We start from the raw sequence: 18446 nt of genomic DNA on the forward strand, positions 1-18446 counted from the left end.
AGAAGTTGATCTTGCCTCTGATTTCTCTCTCATTGTTGTCTGTCTTAGTTTTGAGTGGTCTTTTTTTCTCTCAAGGTGCAATTTTTTTTCCTGAGGTGTGCATTTTCACTTGTGTGTTCTTTTGATAAAACACTTCTGAAGGTATGTTTCATGTTTTCATCCTGGGCAGTGATGCTAATTCTAGAGAGCAGAGACATCTCCAGACTCCTAGGGCACTTCAAGTTAATTTCACAATTCAGAACCAAATAAGGTCTAGTATAAGAGGTGATCTAAGGGAGCTGTTAATGACAATCTCAGGAGCAGTTCAAGGAAGATCAGACTATGAAAGTGGTGAAATACTGGAACAGGTTGCCCAGAGAGGTCCCATCCCTGGAGACATTCAAGGTCAGACTTGATCGGGACCCTGAGCAACCTGATCTAGTTGGAGGTGTCCCTGCTTACTGCAGGGGGGTTGGACAAGATGACCTTTGAGGATCCCTTCCAACCTGATACATTCTGTGATTCTGTGACTGTATGTTAATTATTACAGCAGGGTTTCTTTTGTCTTGACTATTTATTGAAGAAAAGGTACTTTCAGAAGGATGGAGGAGTGGCTTCTTAAGGTGCTCCTTTGGTAGCAACTGCACAGAATGAAAAGTAAATCCTGAACCTGTCAGTACTTGAGTAGGAGATGATGTAGAGGCAGACTAAACTAAAAGGTTTGGAAACACAGAGATGCAGGGCAGTGTGGCAGAAGCAGAATCTCACTGATATGAGGGACTTTTGACAAGGGCCTGTAGTGACTGGATGAGGGGCAATGGCTTTGAGCTGGGAGAAGGGAGATTGAGGCTGGAGATGAGAAAGAAATTCTTTAGAGTGAGAGTGGGGAGACACTGAAACAGGTTGTCCAGGGAGGTTGTGGATGTTCCCTCCCTGGAGGTGTTCGAGGCCAGGCTGGATGAGGCCTTGAGCAACCTGATCTAGTGGAAGGTGTCTCTGCCCATGACGGGGATTGGTCCCTTCCAACCCAAACCATTCTATGTTTTTTGCCCCAGAGACCCCAGGGAGGGGGCAGCCATTTGCTGTCTGAAGATGCAGGTTTGGCTTTTGAAAGCTTCAAAGTCATCTGAAAGTCTCTGGGTTATCCAAAGTGCGGGTGCCATGTGTGGACAATATGCTCCTTCTTGCTTGTGTATGGTTTAGGGTTTGCTATCAGGTTGGCAAAGCTGCTTTTGGAAACTGCTTTGAAAGGCAATGTTTGGACTTGAGCAGATCAGAGAAGCCTTTTTCTCTCTAGCTGAGTGACGTTTCCCAGGTCATACCTGGCTGTTCTGCAAGGACTGGCTTGGACAAGCTTGTTTTACCAGCAATCCAGAAAGCCTGGGTTTCCTCTTTTCCAAGACTGAATCATTTAGGAGCCATCATAGCTGTTGCAAAACCTTAGCTGCCAAATTCCTGTCCCTGCCATTTACTTCAAAGAAAGTTGAAGGAAAGCAGCATTTCCTGTGGAGCCTTTTTACAGCAGTGGCCCCAGTATTGCCCTCCAGTATTAAGCACTGCCCTTTGCTCTACTTTGCTCTTCTCCCAGGTGTAAGTGTCCTGGCTGCTCAGGCCAAATTCCAATTTGCTCAGGCTCAAATTCAGTGCATTTGAGTAGTCCCCTGAATTCCTCAAATACACAGGTGTGTGGGGGCTTGCAGCAGAGCAGAACACATACAGTGCCTGCCAAACAAGCACCGATCCCAGGGTGCAGTGACTCAGAGTGCCAGATGGGTAGCTGAGGCAGCCTGGGAGGTAAAATATAATTCTGTGTATCTGTGAATAGATAGCTTAGAATTCCTTTGCTTTGCTCTTTTGTAGTGCTGAAATGAAAATGAAAGCAGTTCTTTGCAAGCCATGGTGTATAAGGTGAGGTAAAGTCAGTATTCCCAAGAGGTGCTTTGGGCAATTCAGCTAAGCACAGTATAGGAATATGGGTTGTTGATGAGTGCTTCACAAACAAAGGTAGGGCTCAAAGCAAAAGTGGACAGAAAGAGTGATCCAGCTGGCCTGATGACTTTTCAGGTACTTTCTGTAAAACCATGATTTCAAGTTAAAAAAAAAAAATAGGCAGGGCTAAGCTTTTCCAAAAGTCTGTTTGAGCAGCTGTCTGCTTTCTCGTGCTTGTTCAGTACTGTTTGTCATTCCTGGTGAGCTGAATACCAGTAGCTGGGATCTTCCTGTTTTCAAGAATGAGCAGCCTGGCTTTTGCAGCCCATTAGTATTTGATTTTCTTGTTTTCTCTCTTTACATGTCAGATACAGTCAGTTTCTGTTGAGGCTGACTCTTCTGAAAGAAGTGTTTGCTCTTCTCTTTCTGTTTTCTGTCTGCTTTGCTTCCTCTGGCTCTCTCTCATTGCTGTGGCCTGGGTTTGTGCCTTTTACCTGGGAAGGCAGGTGCCTGAGGGACAGCCCTGTTGTGTTGTTGGGCTAAAAGAGCCAGCACTCTGCACACACAGAGACCTCACAAACACAAACAGCTCAGCTCTGCTTTTGATGTTTGCTGCTGGGGTGAGTGTGTGTGAGATGCAGCCTTCAAAGTCTGCAGGACAGAGTTACACTTGCAGCCTTTCTCATTTCCCATCTGTGTCCTCTTTTTCCCGGGGGAAAAGATTTTCTAATCAGAAGTGCCCCATAAGTGAGGAACAGTGAAGCCTCCAAGTGTTATTTCCGTTAGAGTTGGGTGGTGAAGTGAATCTGTCAGTGAGAGAGGAAATTCCTCTTTCAACTGGTTTCATAGGAGAAGACCTGGGTTTAGCTGGGTTCACTTGGAAACCAGCAGACAGTATTTGATCTTCAAGAAAAATGGTTACATTGAGTTGTGCTTTCTTCTTGTAAATAAGGATATATGCTAAATACTGTGGGAATGTAGGGTGGCTTCATTTGTTTGTTGATTTGGGGTGGGTTTTTTTGTGGTGAACCTGAGCCTTTCGAGCTATCCTTTTGCTTCAAAAGTACCATCTTGAAAGCATCTGTTCAGTAAGCTGCTCATGCTGTTCCTGTGATGAATCTTGTGCTGAAAAAACAGCATCAAGCTGGTAGCTCCAAGGGTTTCAATGAGAAATGCACCTACAGCTCTCAGCACAAGTGGTTGCCTTCCAAGCCAGTGTGTCAAAGCCTCGTCTCCCTGGTGCAGGCTAAAGCACTTGAATGTAAAACTAAATTGCCACAGCAGTCATGGGAAGACTGAGAGCATCAGGACTGCTGGCAAGAGGTAGACCAAGATCAGCTTTCTGTTCCTGATTAGAGATTGCTGAGAGGTTATTGATAGCACCTTAAATAATCACTTGTTAATGAAAAGTAAATGGGGGGAAACACATTCAAAGCTGAATTCATCCCCCAGACCAGGAGCAGCTCGTGTGCTGCAGTCTGTGTGCAGCCACCACGACTAGGATGAAGAGGGGAAGGCAAAAAAAGGCAACATTTAAGTTCTTCTAAATTCTTAGCACCCGGAGAGTGGACTTCAGAGTTGATGCACAGTTGAGAAGTTGAAATACTTCTGGGTTGTGTCTGGGAAAACGTGTCCTACAGAATTGAGAAGAGGAAAGCACTTGGTTTGTCTGAGGGAGGAGAAAGGAGAGAGAGGAGTAAAGGAGGCCAGTTCAACTTCAGAGCTGCTTGAAACTGCCAGGTGGCTAGCAGATGGGTGTTGTAACCATGGGGTGTTCTCTGTCCTGCAGGCACACATACCATTCTGTTTCAACTCCTCCTGTTTGCCCTCAGAAAAACATAGCTGATGTGAAAGTCCAAACAGGGCCCCCAGCCGCACAGAGTTCCGACGCTGTCATCATCCACCCCGGGGCTGTGCTCGCCATGCTGGACCTCCTGGCCTCTGTTGGGTCTGCCACACACCCTGAGGTAGGGGAAAACTTCTGCTCTCAAGCCTTGAGAGTGGCTGGGACAAAGAATGGCTGTGGCAAATGGAAAAAAAGAGATAATGCTCTCGTGTTCTGTCCTGAGAAATGAAGGCGTTCCACACACAATTGAATTCAGTAACTGGTGACACTGGGGGCTGACAGTATTATTTCATGGGCTTGGTTTTGTTTGGCTCTTGTGAGACCCCCACCTCCAATACTGCCTTCAGTTCTGGTGTCCCCAGCACAAGAAGGACACAGTTGTTGGGGTGCACCCAGAGGGGGCCACAAAGATCGTCTGAGGGCTGGATTGTCTCACACCCCCCCAGCACATCTCTGAGTATTGGATCTTCTGTGTATTTATTGCTGCTGGCAGTTTCTTTTTAATTATCTTCCTTTTATTTGCCTTCTCAGTTTGCCTCTTCTCAAGTTGTGTGCTCTTCTTTTTCCAAGCACGCTCTGGATCTCCAGCTGGCAGTGGCCAACATCCTGCAGTCTCTGGTGCACACAGAGAGGAACCAGCAAGTCATGTGTGAGGCTGGGCTCCATGCACGACTCCTCCAAAGATGCAGTGCTGCTCTGGCTGATGAGGACCACTCACTGCATCCACCACTCCAGAGGATGTTTGAGAGGCTGGCTTCCCAGGCACTGCAGCCCATGGTGCTGAGGTCAGAAAGATGCCATGGAAATTCTTGTGAAGGAAGTGCAGGACTGTGCTGACACAAGAGGTGGCTGGAAAAATTGGGGGGTGCACAGGTTGAAGCTGCTCATTCTGCATAGCACTGGCAGTAGGTCGTTGCCATCTCTGCTGGTACTGGACAAGGGAGCTTGAGGAGTTGATGATTTTGAACCATTTGTTAATCCCCGTACAGCTGTTGGATGATCTGGATTGCTTGCTAGGTTCTGGGGAGACCTTCTTGTAGCCTTGCAATATAAAAAAGGGTCTTTATAAGATGAACAGAAACAGACTTTTTACCAGGGTCTGCAATGACAGGACCTGCTGACTGCAGGGGGGTTGGACTGGATGACCTTTGGAGGCGATTCTATGATTCTGTGAAGTGTGTTTTTTGTAATGATGCATCAGTTTTCCTTAGCAAGAAATCAAGTTTATTATAATTAAAGTGATCCATTTCTAGGACAATAAATATCCCAACTGATTTGTAAATGTTTCTTTCTGTTTCCTAGGGAATTTTTACGCTTGGGAAATCCTTTGAACTGTGGAGCTTGGGACAAAAGGCTGTTGAAGCAGTATCGAGTGCACAAACCTAGCTCGCTGAGCTTCGAGCCTGAAATGAGAAGTACGTGCTGAAGGGCAAGAACTTCATGTACAGAATTGCTTCCTCGTCACCCCCAACTGCACACTCATCTCAGATTTATAGATAAACATCCATAAAACCCTACCATCTCCCAAGGTCTGGATGAATGGGAACTCATCAGAGCAGTCTGGTTGGCAAAAGCTCTAAAAGCAGAAGGGATGCAGGACTAGCATTGAACAGCCAGTGGGGACTTGGTCCTTTTGTAGTTTAGAAACATGAACTGTTAAATGTGATACCAGTTTGCTTTGGAGTACATTCTGAGTTTGTACTTACTTAACAGTAAAAAGAAAACTATTTTTTTTCCAGATATTTTTGTGTGCACACCACATGTCATTAAATCTGTACTGTGTCTTGTGAGTTCAGGAAGTTGTCAAATAAAATAACTGAAATTCCTACACTTTAGCTGAAAGAAATGGAATTATGCTTGGCTCAGGAACCTGTCTCATCATTAGCATCACTAATAAGGAGAAAGAAAGCGTATTAAAAAGAAAGAAGGAAGCAATAAAAGCACAGTTTACCTAATCTGGACAAATCTTAGTCTAATTGTTTCTCTTACAAAGAGGGAGAATTTGGAGCTGAAACACCTACTCTCAATTATTCAAAGTTAAGCAGTTTCTTTTTATCCACTGGCTTAAGTCTTATGAGGAGCAGCTGAGGGACCTGGGGGTGTTTAGGCTGGAGAAGAGGAGGCTGAGGGGGAGACCTCATTGCTCTCTGCAACTCCCTGAAAGGAGCTTGGAGCCAGGTGGGGGTTGGTCTCTTCTCCCTAGTATGGGGTGATAGAATAAGAGGAAGTGGTCTGAAATTGTGCCAGGGGAAGTTTAGGTTGCCAGTGACCAGCCTGCAGATGCCTCCCTTTGTCAGTGCTGTGTTGTCTCTTGGCTTCCCCTGTAGATAGCATGGTTACCTCCATGGAAGGTCTGGGCTCTGACAGCGTCTTCAGCCTGCATGAAGATAGCCACTACCGGATCAGCAAGAGCCTGCTGAAGCCAGCAGAAGGCAGCACAGTACCCCTGACCAGGGTGAAGTGCTTGGTCTCCATGACAACCCCCCATGACATCAGGCTTCACGGGTCAGCCGTCACCCCGGCATTCATCGAGTTCGACACCTCCCTGGAGGGCTTCGGGTAAGGTCCCAGCATTCTCACATGACAGTTTTGGGTGCTTCCTTCAGAGGAAGGCTGGTGCCTTTGAATGGAGTGTTTGCACACCACTCCAGTCATTTAGGGGAAGGAATACTTCAAGCCATGTAAATTTCCACATGCTTCAAAACCAAATTCTTGTTTGCCATGTGTGCAGGCAGAAGCAGGGAGGTGTGCTTCCGAACGTTGGCTTCATCTGCCTTTTGGAACAAAACATCAGCACACCCTTGCAGAAACTCATTGGTTGCTGGAATTCCTATGACATTTGGGTGGCCCAAATGCTCTGAAACCCACTTAACAGTTGCTGAGGAGCTTGGAAATGTGGAAGTGGGCAAATTAGAAATGCAAGTAAAGCAGAGAAGACAGCTACATTGAGTCCAAACAACTGGAAACTAAATGTTGCTAACTGGAGGTGTAGCCTGAATGTTATGCTTAAATCATTCTGCTCTTAAGTATCACCTTCTGCTGTGCCCTGCTGAGTCCACACCTGGAGTATTGGATCCAGTTCTGGACTTCCCGGTTTAAGAAGGACAGGCATCTACTCTTGAGGGTCCAATGGAGGCTATGAGGAGGATTAAGGGACTGGAACATCTTTCCTATGAAGAAAGACTGAGACCTGGAGCTGATTAGTTTTGAGAAGAGCAGTTTGAGAGGGGATCTGATCAATGTATATAAATATCTGGAGGGTGGGTGTCAAGATGAAGCGGCCAGGCTCTTTTCAGTGGTGTCGTGTGATAGGACAAGGAACAATGGGTACAAAGTCCCACCTCAACATGAGGAGAAACGTCTTTGGTGTGAGGGTGCTGGAGCCCTGGAACAGGCTGCCCAGAGAGGCTGTGGAATGTTCCTGTGTGACCTGCCCCAGGTGCTCCTGCTTTGGCAGGGGGGTCAGACTCGGTGATCTGGATGTGAGGAAGAAGTTCTTCACCATGAGAGTGGTGAGAGCCTGGAATGGGTTGTCCAGGGAGGTGGTTGAGGTCCCATCCCTGGAGGTGTTTAAGGCCAGGCTGGATGAGGCTCTGGCCAGCCTTATCTAGTGTGTGGTGTCCCTGCCCATGGCAAGGAGGTTGGAACTAGGTGATCCTTGTGGTCCCTTCCAACCCTGACTGATTCTATGATTCTATGATCTCCAGAGGTCCCTACCAGCCCTTCCCATTCTGTGACTCTGATTCTCTTACTGTTTTTTCTATCTCTTATTAAACATCTGCTGAGTGAGGCACTTGGTGAGGATCATGTAATAGGATTGAACTTGGCTGTTCAGAAGATGAAAGCATCACACAGTCCTCAGCACCTCTTTAAGGGAAACGTTTTGTCATTTTTGATTGTAAAAATGGAATAGAAAAGTCCCCAAACAGACTTTTTGCTCTCAAAAATGCTTATGGTATTTTCCTAGGCTAGGTTTTGTTAGTGTCCATGAACTCTGATGGTTACTGGTTTTGTGTCTAACAGCTGCCTGTTCTTACCAAGCTTGGCTCCCCACAATGCACCTACAAACAATGCTGTTACAACTGGACTTATTGATGGGGCAGTTGTCAGTGGAACTGGAACTGGTAAGTGCTTGGGTTTGACTCTTAGCAGTGCTTTGTATCTGATGTTAGCCATGAGTGACAGTATGGGACAAGCCCCTGCACACTCTCAATTGAGACCTTTTTGTGTCTTTTTTGGTGTGTTTCTGTTGCATTTTGCTCCCAGGTCAGCAAAAAGCAATGTAAAATACAAATGTGTGGTTGCTTTAAAATCCAAGACTTTCATCAGAAGGTTAAATTGGAATCAGGAGAAGTGTATGAAGGACAAAACTGGATACATTAAGAACAAGTTGAGGTAGCAGTGTGCAGAGCAGAGGAAGCCTGGAGTGAATTGTAATGCTGCAGTAGTGACTTTGTTCTGCTGAACTCTTTACTGAGTTTATTACAAAGTGTAGTTCCCTCGCCACGGAAAACCCGTTTCAGTTTTTTGCTGTCCCTTGCACTTGTTGTTAACTGTAGGTTCTTCACCCTCCATGCTTTGAGCAGGTGATCTCTGAGTTCCCTTCCAATCCGAGGCACTCCGTGATCCGTTCCATGATTCATTTTAGACAGCATCTTTTGGGATGCCTTCCAACCTAAGCCATTCTATGAAGTAACATTGAAGTCTGTGAAGGAGAAATCTGAGAAAGCAGAGCTGGTACCACCTGAGCTGAGAGGGGGGGGGGGGGGAAAAGGAAGAAGAAACAAGAGGTCTCCTCAGCATTAGCTACTGCAGCTATAAAATGAGCTCTCATTTTTGTTTTTAGGTGAAAGAATTTTTCCACCCCCATCTGGTTTAAGCTACTCAACCTGGTTTTGTATTGAACACTTTAGTACACCTCCCAATAACCACCCTGTGAGACTTCTGACCGTAGTGCGGCGTGCAAACTCCTCGGAGCAGCACTATGTCTGCCTTGCCATTGTCCTCTCAGCCAAAGACCGCTCCCTGATTGTTTCAACTAAAGAAGAACTGCTCCAAAACTATGGTAAGGGTTGGCTTCTGAGCATGGCAACACTGTAGGTATACAGAGTAATGGTTATTTGTAACCTAGTATCTAGAAGAGTTCCATCTGTGTGATGGAACTTCAGCTGCAGCTTCAGCAGCTTCTGATGGTTTTTAACAATGGAAAAATGCAAAGTGGAAACATTCCTCTAGAAATTAAGGAGCTTTTATAATTTCCAAAGTTTTGGTACCTGCATAGAAAGAAATGTTTTTGCCACACCCCGAGATACTGCAGATTTGAAGGAGGTATGATGTAATTGCTTTGGGAAGGGATGCTCCCTCCTTGGAGGTGTTCGAGGCCAGGTTGGATGAGGCCTTGGGCAACCAAGTCTAGTTGAGAGGCATCTCTGCCTGTGGCAGAGGGGTTGCAGTAGATGATCTCTAAGGTCACTTCCAACCCAAGGCATTCCATGATTCTGTGATCTTGTATCATTCATTTTAGACAGCATCTCTTGGGGTGCCAGTGTTAACTGCCTTTGCTCTGAAGAAATGGTGACCTAACAGGTAGTGAAGGCTTCTTGAGCCTGGACTGCCCCAGTCCCGGAGGGCTACTCGAAGGCCATCAGTTATTCCAATCGTGTTTTAGTGCTTTGATCAGTTTTCAGAAGGAGTTTGTAGCTTCTTTCAGTATCTGTGATCAAAGGTGAACTTCCGTGGGGTACAGAGGAAATCTAAGTGAAGCTGGTGAGGCCAGTGAGTTTGTGCTGCTGGGGGGCTTCAGGCTTAACCATCTCCTGTCTCGTGCCTTGTCCTCCATCAGAGCCTCCAGTTCAGTCAGTTTAGACAGGGCATTGTAGAGGGGCTGAGAGGAGCCAGGCAGCCTTCTGCTTATGGTGCAGGTTTAGCTTGCTACCTGACCAACACAGGGGTTTACAAGTGGCTGTCAAAAATCTGTTCCTGCTCTGTCCTTCCCTTTTGAGTAGCAGGCAGTAAGAAAGCATTGATACAACTGGGAGTAAATAACAAGTCCCAAAGAGTGGTGCAGGCTGTCGTAGAACATTCCTTGTTTTCATGGGATGTTGGCATCACCAACTGCAGGAGTTTCTCTTAGTAGAAGTCAGATTCAAAACCTAAAGCTTGAGAGCTGAAGACCGATAATGACAAAGACATTGGCAGTGTTTGCTCTCTCAGAAGACTGAATTTAATCAGTTTAGCTTTGTATTAGCTGCATTAGCCTGTGCTGGAGCTACCAGTTGCCTGGGTTTAGAATGTAAGCCTGTATTATCTAACTCTTCAAAAGAAATTGGATTGGAAGAGGCTTTGTCAGAAAAGATCTGAAGGTCTCTGAGTACAAAGGCAGTTTTTTTAATTGGATGAGACACTTTGTCACCCTGTCATGTCTAAGTCGTAGCCGGTGGTGTACCGTCAAGTGCTAAGCAGGGAAGTACCTGAAGAAGTGAGAGGACAGAGCCTTCAGCATAGGGTCTGGAAGTGCTGACAAGTCTATTATGAGAATAAATTGGGGTAGTTTAAGGATCCTTCTTGTGAGTAAGAATTGTGCTCAGAGGTGTTTGGCTGAGAAAAAGAACTGGAGATTATTTTTGTACCTGAAAGCTAGTTCCAGGTGCTCTGCTTTTCTCATTTTCCATAGGTGTTTGTAAAGAAATGAGTGGTGTCCCTGTGCAGGCAGCTCATGAGGCAAGAGGGTTCCTGGCCTCTTTTCCTTCAATATGAAAGAATGAAAAGAGATCTGAAAAGCTCCTGGTTTCTGTTGGAGCATACCTACCCTGGTGGAGAATTTGAGCTTTGTCTTTTTGTGTGTGTGCTTTTTTCTTGTGGGGGGAAGAATGTGTCTGTGCTTTCTAGTAGGGTGGGGGTTCTACTGCTCTCTGGAGAAGCTGATGCTCCTGGCAGACTGATCATGTCCTCTGGGGTGAGAAACTCAGAACTTGCGTACTGAAAACTCAAGTGTACTTCAGCAGTCAGTTTGTTAATGGAATGAATTTGGGGATGTTCAGCCTGTCAAACTATGACAATCTGGGCTGAATACTTTCTCCAGTATTTCGTTCTTTGGATTTCATTCTTTCAATTCTTGTATTTGAAAGTCTAAAGCCATTCCTGTTAATGCCATTCCTTTATCCAGGCATTCCTGGTGTCTTTCTCAAGTTCCTGCTTTCCAAAACCTTGCCTGCCATGCATTGCTGTAGATTGGGTTGTGTCTAATGACTTAGAACATTTCTACTTGTGCCCACTAACTGGGACTTCTCTTCTAGTGGATGACTTCAGTGAGGAGTCCTCATTTTATGAGATTCTGCCCTGCTGTGCCCGTTTCCGCTGTGGTGACCTCATTGTGGAAGGGCAGTGGCATCACCTGGTGCTGGTGATGAGCAAAGGCATGCTGAAGAACAGCACAGCTGCGCTCTACCTTGACGGGCAGCTCGTCAACACTGTTAAGGTAAAGCCCATTTCAAATCCTCCATTTGCCTGGCTGGAGGCATTCCCCTCTGTGCAGCAACCCACACAAGCCAAGAGCAAAGGAAACCAGCACACCCCTCCCCAGCTAAAACAGGAATCCAAAACCCCACAAAATTAGGAGCCTTGCAAAAGTGCCTTTGCTGACTACACAGCCCAGAGCCAGCCCTAGTGCTGTTAAGATAATGAGTGCTTCCTGAGGCATGAGCTGTAATCATGCTGAAGTGAACATGTGGCACTGAAACACAAATCCAGGTTGGGTGAGGACTGACTTGAGAGCAGACTGGAGGAGGAGGACTTGGGTGTCAGTTGGTGACAAGCTCCCCAGGATCCAGCAATGGTCACTGGCAGCCCAGCAGGCAGCTGTGTACTGAGCTGCATCCAGAGCAGGGAGAGCAGCAGCACAGGGAGGGGATTCTGCCCCTCTGCTCTGCTGAGACCTCACCTGCAGCACTGCCTCCGGTTCTGGTGCTCCAGCACAAGAAGGACCTGGAAGTGGATACAGAGGAGGCCATAAAGATGATCAGAGGGCTAGAGAACCTCCCCTATGGGGACAGGCTGGGAGAGTTGGGGCTGTTCAGCCTGGAGAAGAGAAGGCTGCAGGGAGACCTTAGAGCAGCCTTCTAGTACCTGAAGGGGCTCCAGGAGAGCTGGGGAGGGACTTCTGACAAGGGCTGGGAGTGCCAGGATGATGGCTGTGAGCTGGAAGAGGGGAGATTGAGACTTGAGATGAGGAAGAAATTCTTTCCAGTGAGGGTGGTGAGACACTGGAACAAGTTGCCCAGGGAGTCTATGGATGTCCTCTCCCTGGAGGTGTTCAGTGCCAGGCTGGATGAGGCCTTGATCAACCTGGGCTGGTGGGAGGTGTCCCTGCCCATGGCAGTGGGTTGGAATCGGATGATCTTTAGGGTCCCTTGCAACCCAAAGTGTTCTGTGGATCTGAGGCAGGTGTGGCACAGTGTTGCTGCTGACCAGGTTCATCAGGGGATCAGAAAAAGCTGAAGACTACCACATGTCACACTGCAGTCATCTGGGGCCTCCTCTGGTTTGCAAAACACTTTCCCAGGTTTCTGCTCTGCCTCCTTTGTGCTGATGGCACCAGTCCTCTCACTGACTCCAACCTGTTTCTCCCCCTTACAGCTGCACTACATTCACAGCAGTCCCAGTGGCTCTGGCTCTGCCAACCCCCCCGTGGTCAGCACTGTCTATGCCTACGTCGGCACCCCCCCGGCCCAGCGCCAGCTCTCCTCCTTGGTGTGGCGCCTGGGCCCTACACACTTCCTGGAGGAAGTTCTGCCTGCCCCAGGGGTCAGCACCATTTATGACCTGGGACCAAACTATGTTGGGAGCTTTCAAGCAGTGTATGTACCATGTAAGTACAGCTGCAAAGGCAGCTCCTCTGGTGGCCTGGGTGTGGTGGCATCTTTGGTGTGCGTATTGGCAGAAGAGGTAGGAGAGGAGAGGATGCAGGAGCAGAGCAAAATCCCAGCTGTGGTAGGCAGAAGATTAGTAGCTGCTGTTGGCAAGCATGATGGAAATTGTCCTGGGTGGGTCCAGAAGAGGATAATCAGAGGTCTGGAGCACCTCTGCTATGGGGGCAGGCTGAGAGAGTTGGGGCTGTATCAGTCTGGAGAAGGGAAGGCTCCAGGGAAACCTTTGAGCAGCCTTCCAGTACTTGAAGGGGGCTACAAGAAGATTGCAGAGGGACTGTTTACAAAGGCCTGCAGTGATAGGACAAGGGGCAATGGTTTGAAATGAGAGGAGATTTAGGTTGGATGTTAGGAACAAGTTCTTTATAGTGAGAGTGGTTGAGCACTGGAACAGGTTGCCCAGAGAGGTGGTTAAGGCCTCATCCCTCAAGAGATGTTCAAGGTGAGGTTTAACAGGGCTGTGGGCAACCTGATCTAGTTGAGGATGCCCCTGCTGATTGGGGCATTGGGGATGTGGACTGGATGACCTTTAGAAGTCCCTTCCAACCTGTATGATTCTATGGCAATATCACATCTCAGCTGTTGGTGAAACCTTTCTTCCATATGTAGTCTGCAGTATAATTTGCTGAAATGAGCTTTTATTTTGTCTTTAAGGCAGAGACTCAAAGTCTGAAGGAATCAACCCATCTCCAGTATCATTGGTACCAGAAGAGAAGGTCTCTTTTGGCCTCTATGCACTGTCAGTTTCTTTGTTTACAGTGGCAAGGATAAGGAAAGTTTACAACAAGTTGGACAGTAAAGCTATTGCCAAACAGGTATGTTGGGAAATGAATTAGTTTCTGCCTCCCACTTGTTTGGCCTTCCTCTGAACTTCTTTCAAGGCAGTTTGCTCAGTGCAACCAGGAGCAATACTGTACTGGTCAGAAGAGTTGTCCACAAGCACTTGAGTGTTTAAAACACAGCAATGGAGGGAGGCTGTGCTCCAGCTTTAATTCAGGTTCTTGTCACCACTGGTAGAGACTGGAGATGTCTCCTTTCTTTTGAGAAGGTCTCAATGCCTTCAGCCTGTACTGTTTTGCTGTCTGTTACTTGATCATTAGCATGGGGGCAAAATATACAAGTTCTGTCCAGGCTTGCATACAAAACCCTCTTCTCTTTAGCCCCTGCTCTCTTTCTTGTTTTGTTCAGCTGTCCATTTCTTCCCATGAGAATGCCACACCTGTGAAGCTGCTCCATAATTCAGCAGGGCATCTGAATGGGCCAGCACGCTCCATTGGGGCAGCCTTGATAGGATATTTGGGTGAGTTGAGTGCTTGAGAATCATTAGGTTGAAAAATTATTAATTACTTGTCAGTAAGAACCTAGGTCTGGAAGACAAATCATGGAATTAAAGTGAATAGTACATTTTAAAATTCATTGAACATTTAAATATTTCATGATTGCACTATTTATTACCTTTTATTTCTCTTCTACTAGCATAGGGTGCTTCAGTTTCTGAGTTATGATGAAAATGAACTTAGTTACCTTAGGTCATAAACTATTTTCTGGTCACAAGTGGTGTTCCCCAGGGCTCAGTACTGGGGCCAGTTCTATTTATTACCTTCATCAGTGGTTTGGACAAGGGCATTAAAGGTACCCTTAGTAAATTTTGCAGATGACACCAAATAGGATGGGAATGCTGATCTGCTGGAGGGTGAGAAGGCTCTGCAGAGGGACCTGTGGACTGAGGTCAAGTGTATGAAACTGAACAAGGCCAAGTGCTGGCTCCTGCCCTTGGGTCACAGCAACACCATGAATGCTGCAGGCTTGGGGCAGAGTGGCTGAAAACTGTCCATCAGAGAAAGCCCTGGGGGTGCTGGTTGACAGCAGCTGAAGATGAGCCAGGGTGTGCCCAGGTGGCCAAGAAGGCCACCAACAGCCTGGCCTGGATCAGCAACAGGCGTGGCCAGAAGTGGTAGGGAAGTGCTTGGCACTGGTGAGGCCACAGCTTGAGTCCTGGGTTCAGTTTTGGACATTGAGGGCTGGAGCAGGTCCAGAGAAGGGCTACAAAGCTGGTGAAGGGCCTGGAGAGCAGGGCTGATGGTTTAGCACCAGAATTGGTAGAATTATAGAATGGTTGGACTCAATGATGTTAAAGGTTGTCTGCAACCAAAACAAACCTTTGATTCTATGGTTTGCTTTACCTCCTTCTGAAGTGTCACAGTTCCTTCAGTGGCGTTCTTGTCATGATTGGAGCAATGCTAGAATTCAGATCTCTTGCATGTGCTCACAGTGATTTCCTACAAGAATTAGATTTGATTTGCTATTAACTTACTTTCTCTGCTTATGCTCAGGAGTAAGAACATTTGTCCCCAAGCCTGTGGCCACTACACTGCAGTACATTGGTGGAGCTGCTGCTATTCTGGGACTTGTAGCCATGGCATCAGATGTAGAAGGGCTGTATGCAGCTGTGAAGGCCTTGGTCTGTGTGGTGAAGAGCAATCCGCTAGCCAGCAAAGAAATGGAAAGAATCAGAGGTTATCAGGTATGTAGGAAATGTCCTACCCTTGCCCATGCTGACCCAGCATCACTGTCTGGCCTGGCAGTTTCCATGGCAGCTCCTTGTGTTGTGGTGACCTGCCTTTCTGGTAGGGAGTTCACTGAGCTCTGTGTTTCTGATCCTCAGGGCCTAGACACTGTCTGCAGTGCAGAACAGATGGTTTGGGAGCTGAAAGATGTGCCCCTTTCCTAGTCTAATGCCACTTCCAGGCTTTTCCATTAAGAATATGAACTATCAGACATACTTTCAAGACCTTTTCAGAAGGGACACAACCATTCCGTCCATACTTCTGTGAGCTTAGACAACATTGGGGGCGTTGATAGATGAGAAGCTCAACACAAGCTGATAGTGTACTCCTGCAGCCCAGAAGGCCAACCCTATCCTGGGATGCATCAGGAGGAGTGTGGCCAGCAAGGGCAAGAGAAGAGGTTCTGCCCTTTTCCTCTGCTCTGCTGAGACCCCACCTTGAATGCTGCAACCAGTTCTGGTGTCCCCATTATAAGAGCAACATAGATCTCTTGGAACAGGTCCAGAGGAGGGCCACAAAGAGGATCCAGGGGCTAGAACACCTCTGCTATGAGGGTAGGCTGAGGGAATTGGGATTGTTCAGCCTGGAGAAGAGAAGACTGTGAGGGGACCTTAGAGCTGCCTTCCAATACCTGAGGGCAACCTACAGAAAGGCTGCAGAGGGACATTTTGCAAGAGTGTCCACCCATAGGACAAGGGGAAATGGATTGAAATTGAAGGAGAATAGCTTTAGGTTAGATCTTAGGAAGATATTCTTCACTACAAGGGGAGCAAGAGTCTGGAATGGATTGTCCAGAGAGGTTTTGGATGCCTCCTCCCTGGAGATATTCAAGGCCAGGTTGGATGAGGACTTGAGCAACCTGGCAGGAAGGTTGGATTAGGTGATCTCTAAGGTCTCTTCCAGCCTAGGCCATTCTATGATTGTTGTGTGTTGCAGGCTACTAATCCTTTTTCTGTTTCCTTGTTGAAGTTGCTGGCAATGCTGTTAAAGAAGAAACGGTCCCTCCTGAACAGCCATATACTCCACCTGACCTTCTCCTTGGTGGGAACTGTGGATAGTGGGCATGAGACATCCATTATTCCAAATTCTGCTGCCTTCCAGGACCTGCTCTGTGATTTTGAAGTATGTAAAGCTGCAGAGGAAAGTGTGATGATGATTCTGGGTAGTGATGAAGTCAGATGCTGACAGCATAGCTTAAATATTGAACAACAGCCAACCAGGTTGTTACCCTGAGAACTTCCTGTCTTATCTGTGGTGCAGTGAAGCAGCTGAGCAGCAAGATTATTGGCAGCTTTTCCTACTGAAGTGACTTGAATTGCAGCACTCCTGCTGGGAGGGAGTCAAGCAGAGGCCGCAAAGGTGATCTCAATGATCATAAATGTTCTCTGCTGTGAGGAGAGGCTGAGTTTGCCCGGCCTGGAGAAGGCTCCAGGGAGATTTTATTGAAGCCTTTCAGTACTTAAGAGTACTTTTGAAAGATGAGGACCATCAAACTCCTAAAGTTTTCAGCATCCTATGCTTCCAGAGAACGTTTGGTACCAACATGAGTCTCTTTAGTCTTTGCTAGTACAGATGTAACACTGGTTTGAAGCTGAAGGATAAATGGTTGAGAACCTTGCAGTGAGCCTTTGAGTGCAGTGACCAGGTAAATAGTTTTATAGATGAACAGGTTTAGTCTCTTCAAGCCTTTCATAACCTTTGGTACATCAGTGTCAGGTTTTAAAGTGGATTTGTCTGCAAAACCTCTCATTGTTTGCTCTCTGTTTCAGGTGTGGCTTCATGCACCCTACGAGCTTCATCTGTCACTCTTTGAGCACTTCATTGAACTTCTCACTGAGTCAAGGTATGAGCTGACATCAGCCTAGCAATGAGACTTCCAGGTCTGGGTAGTGTTTAGAGGCCACTCCTATTTTAAATTGCCCATCTCCTTCCTTTTTTTCTTCCAGTGAAGCAGCAAAGAACGCCAAGTTGATGAGGGAATTCCAACTCATCCCAAAACTGCTCCTGACTCTTCGAGATATGTCTCTGTCCCAGCCTACTATTGCTGCCATTAGCAATGTGCTGAGCTTCTTGCTTCAAGGCTTCCCTAGCAGCTATGACTTGCTCAGGTAGTCCACAGCTGTCACAATTTTGCTTTTCTTGGTTTTGTTACATTGGTGATCTTGGTCAAAAATACTTCATGGTCATACTGTTGTGGAGTAAGTAACACTAAATGTTCCTGGACTGAACTGTTTAAGAACTGGACTGAACTAGACCAACAATCTGAATGAAACTCAGTTTGTATCTAACCAGGTATGAGTGAATGATTAAACTGCTTCCTGTTCTGCAGGCAACAAGCAAAGATGCTGTGTGGTAGCTCTCTTATTCATGTGAAGTACTGAGCACTTTTAAACACCATGGAGTATTCCTTGAGACAGAACAAGATGGTTACTTCTGCTTATAATGCAGCTTTGGTTATTTTCTTTCATGAAAGATTTAGTTCAAGATTTTGTCTTAATCCTCACTGTTTAAAAAAACAACATATTGAAAGCTGTCAGGTACAGTACTGGTTATTATGACAGCTGAAAGTGACACAAAGAATTTCAGTTTGTACACATCCAGGAGTATTTGAAGTGCATTTCAATGAGTTCAGCTCCACAATAGCAGAATTTTTCTCATCTTCCATCATTCCACTGGGAATTGATAAAACATTGCAGGGCTTGGAGTAGTTTCTTGCATATGAGTGGTCATGTTTTCAGCTTCTCACTCTAAGTACAATTAAAGGAATTAGAAGCACCAACCTGAACATCTTACCTGTCTTTGTTTTAATTACGGAGTACCCAAAAAGATGATTCAAGAACAAGCTGGTTGATTTTTATGCTTAAATGGTTACAGAACAGATTGTAGAATGCCTGAGTGTTCCTTGTTCTCCTTACTGGAAATAAAAATGAAAACTATTGTATAACTTGGGAACAATTAAACTATCTAGGGACTCTTTCAGGTTAGTAAAAAGGAATATATTGCATCTCCTTCCTTGAGTAGCACATCATCCTCTTGTCTTGGAGAGCCATGACCTAGTGTTGCATCACCAGAGTTGAGTACTCACCAGGTTTGATGTAATACTTGTCCAGCTGGTAGAGAGTTCTCCCTTCTTTAACTTGTGGTGTTCCTTTTACTAGGACTTGGTGGTGTCTCCTGAATTCTAGCATTTTCAGGGGCCTT

General features: G+C 46.4%; 1 protein-coding gene across 1 annotated transcript in view; it reads left to right on the forward strand.

The window, feature by feature from the left end:
* Positions 1 to 18446, forward strand: part of WDFY3 (WD repeat and FYVE domain containing 3) — a 79539-nt gene that overhangs the window by 23545 nt on the left and 37548 nt on the right. The window contains exons 13-26 of the mRNA XM_054392162.1: positions 3698 to 3875; positions 4325 to 4539; positions 5057 to 5169; positions 6082 to 6313; positions 7778 to 7878; positions 8601 to 8819; positions 11050 to 11231; positions 12389 to 12624; positions 13337 to 13493; positions 13867 to 13978; positions 15012 to 15202; positions 16215 to 16367; positions 17015 to 17088; positions 17192 to 17353. Coding sequence (XP_054248137.1) covers positions 3698 to 3875; positions 4325 to 4539; positions 5057 to 5169; positions 6082 to 6313; positions 7778 to 7878; positions 8601 to 8819; positions 11050 to 11231; positions 12389 to 12624; positions 13337 to 13493; positions 13867 to 13978; positions 15012 to 15202; positions 16215 to 16367; positions 17015 to 17088; positions 17192 to 17353 — 2325 coding nt within the window. The remainder of the gene's footprint in view (positions 1 to 3697; positions 3876 to 4324; positions 4540 to 5056; positions 5170 to 6081; positions 6314 to 7777; positions 7879 to 8600; positions 8820 to 11049; positions 11232 to 12388; positions 12625 to 13336; positions 13494 to 13866; positions 13979 to 15011; positions 15203 to 16214; positions 16368 to 17014; positions 17089 to 17191; positions 17354 to 18446) is intronic.

Source organism: Indicator indicator, chromosome 25 (assembly GCF_027791375.1).
Source record: "Indicator indicator isolate 239-I01 chromosome 25, UM_Iind_1.1, whole genome shotgun sequence".
NCBI lineage: Eukaryota > Metazoa > Chordata > Aves > Piciformes > Indicatoridae > Indicator > Indicator indicator.